An 8,947-nucleotide genomic window follows, 5' to 3' on the forward strand; every position below is an offset into this window, starting at 1 on the left:
ATGCACGGGCACTTCCGCAACTCCTTCCAACGATGCTGCACTTCAGCCGTTTCCGCCACAACTTCCCCGCAGACCCTTGCGCCCTAAGCGCAAGCCTTACAATGACAGAAACGATCCCCCCGTCGAGGAATCCGACATAAATGGCTCCGACGTACTGAGACGGCCAGGCTAGAAGATAATGTTGGAAATGACACGACGCGATAATCTACTCGGGACAAGTACACGCCGTGCTGCAGTTCTAGCGGCAAAGGTGCCAACTCAGCCACGCATTAATATTCTGAAGCACGCTCTTGACGTTGCATACAGTACTCTGAACCACACATCGCAGTGTAGGTCATGCCTTAGTGCATCCCGCCATCCGTCCATGCTAGGTCACACCGGTAGATTATATGTCGGACGTGTTATCGCTTTGCGTTGCCCCTTCTTCTATATTACTCCTCGCTTCTGATTTATTGTTTTTATTTCTGGCTCTCCGTTTGTGTCTGTTAGTCCTGTTGCTTCAACTCAATCTACTCTCGTCGATGCTATGTATCTTAGTCAGACATTTCTCAGTGAAGTTTGACTCACCCTCGGCAGTTGCACGGGCACTCTCGCACGCTAAACAAAGTTGCTATCTAGGAGCGCAAGCGCAAATTGACATGCATACGCCATCGGCAGAGAAAACCATGCAAACATGCATCGACTGAAATTTTCAAAATTGCTGTATACATTGTGTCTCACTTATTCGCATACGCTGACATTCTAAATCTATGGTACCCTTTCACCGGCTCTCACATATCGTCTTCCTCTTCTGGTGTTGCCATCTAGGTACCCAGGAGGACCAGACCGGTGATCGACGTAGCGTAGGACTCCTGTTTGACTCGGCTGCCGATTCGCTCACGCTACCGGAGGGACGCCCGGTCTACATAGATGGGTAGGAAGATCTATAACAGATCCTCCATGCGGATGAAGCGGGAACCTTGATGTGTGCACAGGACTCGCAGACCAGGAGGAGACAAGATTAAACCCATATTCACGTGAGGGGCGGATGGCCCCGGGGCACTTGGAGCCATGGAGAATGTGGAAAGAAACAGCGCACCGAAGTTATATCATATCCGTCCGTCGCGCAAAAGCGCTGATGGCTCCCAACAGAGAGCAGGTGAGGCAGCCGTGGCTGTGGCCGTCGTGTCCTAGTCCACAGCACACGTACTGCGCGCAGTAGTTCCCGAAGACCGAGCGGATGACAGACGAGCATGACGACAGAGGAGGGGGGTGGAAAGGGAGAGAACGCGGCCAGAAAGAAGTCACTAGGCACGGAGAATGTTGAAGTATGCTGGACGGGAGCTGGACACTTGGATGTACTCACTAGCATGAGACATAAGTGCGGATGGCGCAGTAAAAGCCCGGTCAGAAGGAGATACTAGTAGGCGACGAGTTCGGTTGAGCTTGGACCTATCTAGCGAGAGGCGTACAACCGCCCATGCGAGTGGTCATGCCCAACGCAGAGAGACCGGACGAGGCGAGGGCGGTCGGTGCGGACGAAGGCACGCCCAAGATGACGAACGCGGTAGGCCAAGTAGCCTGTCGAGCTCTGCCGCAGCGTAGTACCCCTCCTTGAGTCGGCCGACGAGTTGGTAGCCCTGTTGGCACCCAGACGCCTAGGCTTGCCGCAGAGACAACGACTGACATCCCGTGTCGATCGGCAGGGAAATCAGTAATGGACCCGCTGTTCAGTTGAGATAGACAACGAAGAGGAACTTTGTTGCGTCTTTGGGGCACTGAGACACAGAAACATCAGACGTACGATGTGGTACCGAGGGGCCAAGACGATGTCAAATTCAAAGTAACGTATCTCCAAAGGAAGCTGAGCTGAGCGAACCGTAACGGAGAGCAGGACCTGGGTATACACGGAGGATGCCATAGGTCGAAGAAAGACATGCAGCGCATCGAATATGTCTCTGGCAGCTTCTCCATGCACTCTGATAATACGCGATCGACGAGGGAGCGAGGCTGCCATCGACATCGCCGTCCCAATCCATAGTCATCTGCCTCCGGACCGTATTGCTGCCAGATAGATTTTTGAGTCCCGACTGCCATGTACTGCAGTTTTCGAGGAGCAGGTTTGGGAAGAGGGAGGCCGCGCGAAGATAAGCGTGACACCACATCAGGCACGGGTCAGAGAGGAGGGATGGCGGCACGGGCCTCGTGAAGCAGGAGTGGCACGCTGGGACGTACTTGCCTCGACACGTACGGGTCAGCGAAAGCACAGTCAGAAAGAATGCAACGGCGGACGGCGAGTCGGCTGGACTACCCAGCGACGACAACCGCTTATCGAGCGGTCCTGCCGAAATCACGGAAGGACGACACCAGGGCGGCCGGTGCAGTCAAAGCTTAGAGTGCCCCTCGCGAGCGCTGCATACGTAGTCGTAGTGCTCGTCTTTGAGTCGAACGGCGACTAACTAGATATTACGAGTCCTGAGGTACGAAGGTCGAGTCCTTATTGAGTCCTTACGCGCAAAATATGCCGAACGTTGTACCCCGTGAGAACCTTTTGTGCCGAGAAGTCGTGGGAGTTATATTTTGCATTGTAGACTACACTTCATCAAACTCTTCTGCTCCACAGTAGGCGCAAGCAGGCCAGGGAATACGAGTACACGACTGCTCCGAGCGTCGGAGCAGCCTGAGCAATATATTCGAGGTATCACGGACCGTGTACAATACATAGCATGTTACAAGCATTAAGTGTAATCAGGGTGGCAGTAGGGTGGGCGCTCGATGAACGGTTCCTTTACCTGTCCTTTCGCGGTGGCACACTGACTCCCCAATGACGAGGACGAGGACCTTCGTGGAGAGCAGAGTAGGTTTGGAGCAGGAAGAGACAAGCCGCAGTCACGCGTAAGGGTGGCTGTGGCTGTGGCCGAATATAACGTTCGTTCGTTTTTGACCGGTACTCTATCATACAGTCTCGCACCGCTCACGATCCTCAATCGTGCCCGATTATCCCCTCCCGGCCCCGCATCGGCTCAGAACACCTTCCACAGACTATGTGGTTCGTTGCCTCAAGTTTACAGAAATCTTCGATATTGTCATCGCGTCCACGACGGACCAATATTGGTGATGCCATTGAAGTACCGCCCAATAGTCTTTCATGAATGATCCATGTTATAGTATGCGCAGCCTCCACCCTCGATGGGGTGTCGATATTCTCTTCCCTTGGCTAGCTTGCTCTTCGACTCCCCTTTGCTGGATGTTCGTCAATTTGCTCCCCCAAGCGGTGGGATGTGTGAGTGAGTGTTGTGTCTGCCCGCTAACGTCACCACGTTGAAATATCTGACGGTGCATGGCGAGTGCTCCTTCCTTGGACTTTCTTGTATCGTTTGACCGTTCGTCCGTTTAAGACTAAATTCGTCACGATCTCGCCTCACCCGAGATCTACCCGGGCCTTGCTCTTTGTCACGCGGTTCGTCGCCTCAGTCCCCAGAGTACTCAGAGTGATGTGCATAGTGTTGCCGCGATGTTCACGACGGAGTGATGATCCCTGGCAAGTGTCCACTCTGACAGTCCAGTCCGTACAAAGCTGGGCAAATCTTCACATTCGTGTTACACGGCGAATCTCAGGACCACGCGAAGCACATCGATCGCTTACCGATATCTCAGTTCTATTCACTGGGCCATGTGACTGATTGCCATCTCTTGCAAAGCCGGGTGCTCGCTCCCACCACGTGGTTCCGGTCTCCCTCTATAAAACACGGGTGCGCAGGGAAGGACTATGGTATGGATTTTTTCCCGTGGTAGACGCCATCACTGCAACGCCGGTACGCGGTGCGCAACTCCGGACATTATCTATCCCGACATAACCTGTGAAGTTGGCTATATACAGAGCGGAGAGAGGTTCGAACGTCGAGAGTCGTTGGGACGTCCGCTGCTCTTTGACACGAGGCGGATACCTCCTGGTCCATCCGCCGCAAACGAAGCAAGTACGTTCCATTGGTGTTTGGGGTGCGTACTACTGACACTCATATTTACACCATGATAGAGCAAACTATTTGTATCAGCCTCATACATGACCTGAAGAGAAACATGCCCGAACAACTCTATACATCCCAGAACATGAGTATGACGTGAAAGAACAAGCCAGGAGCAGCAGCGCGCAACACAAGTACGTCCATATCATATCTTACACCCTCGACGATCCTCGCACCGCCTCATCAGTCAAGGTGCGCGTCCACTTCGTCGTTTGACCACAGGCTGATGTTGCCAAATGCGCCGAGTATACCGTGTAAGGGATGGGCAGGCTGGGCAAAGTCGAAAGGGGCCATCGACGTCATCGACGCGTCGTGGATGTCGATGTCACCGACGTCGTCAGCTTCATGGGGTAAGTCGACATCCATCGGCTCCTCGTCGACGTGGTCAAGTCCTGCGAGAATCGACACCGGCATGCCAGCAGGACCCTCGGCCACCTCGCACTCCATAGGGTCTACCGTTCCATGGAACGAGATGTCCATAGCCGACCCATCGGCGAACTCGACCTCTTCGACGACGCGTCGCGGACGCCGAATCTGGTCCTTCCAGTCCTGGTCCATGTGGTCCACCAGCCGGTCCTCCTCGTCTGAATCCCTCCGCCTCCTCCTCCTCGAACGCCTCCTGAGCCAGGAACTGGGCAAATGCGTTTGCGTACACCGCCTGGTAGGCGTCGTGCTCGAGCGCCCACATGTTGCCCATGCGCGGCTTGAGCGCGCCGTCACCTTCGATGTGCGAGAGCTCGATGCCTCGTTCTTCCAGGTCGGACTCGAGGTTCTCCCGGGCGAGGATTTGGGCGTAGGCGCGCGCGAGGACTTCGGTGTAGATTTCGCGCTCGAAGTCGTCGCGCGGGGCTCGCCCATCTCGATGGCGAGGCCGGCGAAGGAATCCGCCGGTGGCCCTCGGGCCTCCGTCGGTTGCAGGTGCTCCCTGCTCATTATATGTAGTATCTTGTACGGGATGCTGCATGTGATGTGCTGGTAGCGGCAGCTTCTGCTCGGAAGATTCGGTTTCGACCTGTGGACCGGGCGAAGCCAATGGAGCATGTCGAACTTGACGATTTTGTTAATCTGAGATAGTGTTCGGGACTGCTGCTGGTCAATGCTCGTTTTCTGATCCTGACCGACCCACAATAACTTGTCATACGAGCTGATGCATTTCGCGGCATGAGCAGGCGAGAGAACCAACCCCAGGTGTGGACTTCGACTGTCCCAGCCAAATCGTTGTCCACTCTGGCTTTCCTACGCGAAGCCTGCTGAGCCTTCCATCACTTAGAGCAAGATAGTATACATTTCTCACATTATACTCCTGGTTGTCTTCCTGCATCGCATGTCTAACAGAAGCCGGAAATTTACGGTCAAGTGGGTCTCACACTTCGCGTTTGTTGCGTTCTATTTACTGGCCGGAAGCGAAGGTGACACTCCGTGCGTCTCAAGCTTGGGTTCTCTGCTGATGGAATCGTCTCGCCGGGTGTACCTATCGATGGTGGACGCATTATGGCCTATTCTCGATCAGGTGGCACTTGCTCACCACGCCAAGTACACGCTGCTTGGATGCAAAGTGTCGTTCGCTAATCGCCGTACACCCCCCAGAATCCCGTTACGCTCCGAATAGTCTTGGGATTGTCCCTCGCCCTCTTATTTCATGTTACTCTGTGCAGGCTTCGTTAGAGTCGCTCGCTCATCTCTGCCGTGGTTTAAATGACGTGAGCACCGCGGGCTTCAATCACCTTGGACACATATCAATTCTCCTGGCTTCAAATCTGCTTGTTTTGGCTTCCGCTGCCCCTAGACCATGCCCATGGCCGAGCGACTCTCCATGGATGTTGCGGCAATTCCGAATTCAAAACTCATGAAGACGGTAACGTCAGGTGGATACAACAGGCAGAGGTAAAGTATATTATCAGAACGACCATAGCGAGGCCGAGAGAAGGAAGAACTGATTCAACTTTTCCGCTTTCGGCGCCCTTCTCAACTTATCAAATCAAGAGGCTCGTGGCATAGATGGCTGCCTCGGAGGGGGACTCACCAAGCTCCTGACTTCTTCATTCGCGTCATTGGTCCCGTTTCTGCCGTTTCTGCCGTTTCTGCCAATTTGGACGTGGATCCAAGAGCCAACAATGCATTAAGTCCATCCTTACTTACAGTGCCTCCCCAGCTTTACTCTTTTTCCCCGCGGCTTCTTGGGCGATCTTCCTATATCCAGCATTCGGCTACACGTAGAGTAGTCCAGGGTTCAGTAAGCCCACTCAAGACTGGATGAATTATTCCCATGCCTTTCTCGTGCATAATCGCGTCCATTGGATATAATTACTGTTGTCTTACCCTAATTAGCAGATCTATGTTCCAGTCCCAGGTTGTACGGATCCTTACAATTCATCTGAACCATGTAGTTCAAACAGCCGCTTGCTCACTGAGTATCATATTCTTCACACCGACGACCTTTCTAGACTGCATGCTTATGTTCCCTCCTTGTGTATCCTCTGATCATGACCCTTCTACGGGAAATACACAATGGGTGCCTGCTCTATCCGTCTGTTTTTTTTCCCTTGCTGAGCAACTTATTTAATGCGTGTGAAATATTCGGGGGGAGATTATGCCTTTGTCCATACCCCTTATATATTGCAGTCAACTAGATATTGCGGCGAGGAATGACTATACAACAATATGATAGCTAGTAGGACGCTGCTAGGACACTCTCACCTGCGTGACAGTTCGTCCCTGTCATGCTGTGACTTACAGGGCGTGACTAAGTCGCAATGCGTGCTAAATTTGGTAACTCCCTTGTTCCTTCGCCACCAGGTCCAACGAGCCACATCAGTGTACAAACAAGGATTTAAACCGTAGCCAAATAGTACCACCATAAAGCAAACTATGGGAACATTTAAGCGTGTGGTTCAACATCGTCCGGACGTAAGTCTTGCCACATTCTCTCCTACTTGCGACTCACGATATTGCTCTCCTTGCTATGGGCTCTCGTCAAATTACACCGGGCGACATGGGTCCCCCTGCTGCTGCTGAAACGTCTCTGCTTGCCCGTGGACCAACTCCGGCCCCTAACGCTCGCGGTGATGACAAAACTCCTCGCACTGACCGTGCTGATGTCCCTGCTGTCAAATACGAATCTGACCCCGCTGGTCGAAACGCTATTCGCCACTATAATCGGGTTGATAAACCCGCAACATCTGCTTCTATTGCCTCTGGGGGCAATGGTTATCTTCAATCTCGAATGATGCATGCAAACGTACCTCTCAATCAGTCCGAGCACCGCCGCATCGCAGGAATAGAAGGGAGCGATCATCTGTACGGCCCTCTTCCACTAAAGTACTTTCTATACGAGGGCTGTTTCCCTGGGCACCGCTTTGCCGCCATGAAGTCGGTCATGAAGAAGTCTTTCCAGGATATGCTCAACGGTGTCAGGCCGGGCTTGCGATCATCCGGTAAACTGTGTGAGAGGTCTATGTACGACCCACTGGTAAGTCATGCTTGGGTTCCATCTGCACCTATATCGACCGCTATCATAGGTTGAGTGCTTTACTTCTATTACCAACAAAGCAGTTCCAAAGAGTGTGTTGCCCATCGAATTCCGCAACATTGCCGATACTCGACCTGCAGAAATGCAAGGTGGGTATCGATCCACGCCCGATATTTGCATATTACGGAGGCTGTCTGAGTCCGACGACGAGGGCGAGAGTGTGGTCAACTCGAAGAAAATGTCAGGAAAGGTGAAGACGAAAGGCGAAGCGAAGGGCAAAGGGAAAGAGAAGGAATCGAGGCGCCCCAAGCCTCCGAGAACTCAGGAGGAACTAGTGGACGACTACTGGGGCTGTGGGCTAGGATTTGTCGAAGTGAAGGCGTCGGAGAAGGCCGATCCCTTCTACCAGGAGGACCTGACTGCTAACGAGGCTTCGCAGAGAACCGAGGAGCAGGTGGATACATGGAACCAAATTCAAGAATATGCCGCAATCGCTTTTCGCAACGTGCCACGTACATTCCTTCTCGCGATCGGTATCTTCGGTGACGTGGCTCGGCTTTTTCGATGGGACAGATCTTCCGTCATGGTTTCCCACTGCATTCGATACAAAGACGACCCGAAGCCACTGGTGGAGTTCATTATCGGACTTGCCAATTATGCCAACAGTGGGCTAGACACCTCCGCATGCATGCCCGTCGTGGACCCCGCCGAACGTACCTTGGTGGAACGGTCGTATCAGGAGGCATTGAGGCTCGGTCTTTTTGAAGGGCCGTACAAAGGCCTGCGCGGAGGCTTGACGCTGCTCAGCGAAAGCAGCCGGATGACTATACGGTCGAAGGAGGACGCGGGCGCTTTCCATACCGTTCTCACTTTGGGACGCCCCATATTTTGTAGTAAATCTATCGTGGGCCGAGGCACTCGCGTGTGGATCGCGAAGAAGGTGGGCAGCGGAGAGAAAGAGTTTCTCGTGGTCAAGGATCAGTGGGCAGATGATGTAGGAAAACGTCAGTACAGTATGTAGCTATCACACACCGGGGCTAAGTGAACCCTCGTCGTATTGCGAACAGATACACGAGTACAGGAGTATTCCTTAGAGTAGAAGGTAGTAGTTGTCTGCTAAGCTACGTATATCCAAACTTCCTTCTAAGTCGCGTCGCGACCAAACATACTCAAACACGCGCCACATGGGCGCTTCCCCTTACATCCTCCCCTCTTAGAGCGAGGGCACGGTAATCACTGGGGCCGAAGAGACAATCATATTCAACGAGTGTAGAGGTTGGGTATAATAGCACTAGGTGCTTGAATATTACAATGACCGCTCGGTCATAATTATGCCATATTAAGCTAACGTCCGAGTAATCGGGAAAGCAACAAGAAAGCAATCGGAATGCGAGACAAGACGATAGCGATGACGATGATAATATACAGTCCGCGCGGGCGACCAAGAAACGGTAGCATACACCATGACGAGGAA

The 8,947-nt window shown here is 53.0% G+C and overlaps 2 protein-coding genes across 2 annotated transcripts; one reads left to right on the plus strand and one right to left on the minus strand.

Moving 5' to 3' along the window:
• Nucleotides 1-4,187: 4,187 nt before the first annotated feature.
• GLOTRDRAFT_131162 (uncharacterized protein) lies at nucleotides 4,188-4,968 on the minus strand (the record flags this gene model as incomplete). Its single annotated transcript, XM_007869918.1, has 2 exons — nucleotides 4,188-4,510; nucleotides 4,572-4,968. 2 exons carry the CDS (start codon nucleotides 4,966-4,968, stop codon nucleotides 4,188-4,190), a joined length of 720 nt encoding a protein of 239 aa, XP_007868109.1.
• Nucleotides 4,969-6,966: 1,998 nt separating this feature from the next.
• GLOTRDRAFT_131163 (uncharacterized protein) lies at nucleotides 6,967-8,494 on the plus strand (the record flags this gene model as incomplete). The annotated part of the gene is made up of 2 exons (XM_007869919.1): nucleotides 6,967-7,473; nucleotides 7,523-8,494. 2 exons carry the CDS (start codon nucleotides 6,967-6,969, stop codon nucleotides 8,492-8,494), a joined length of 1,479 nt encoding a protein of 492 aa, XP_007868110.1.
• Between the last annotated feature and the right edge of the window lie 453 nt (nucleotides 8,495-8,947).

The sequence above is a fragment of the Gloeophyllum trabeum genome (genome assembly GCF_000344685.1).
Source record: "Gloeophyllum trabeum ATCC 11539 unplaced genomic scaffold GLOTRscaffold_00010, whole genome shotgun sequence".
Classification (NCBI taxonomy): domain Eukaryota; kingdom Fungi; phylum Basidiomycota; class Agaricomycetes; order Gloeophyllales; family Gloeophyllaceae; genus Gloeophyllum; species Gloeophyllum trabeum.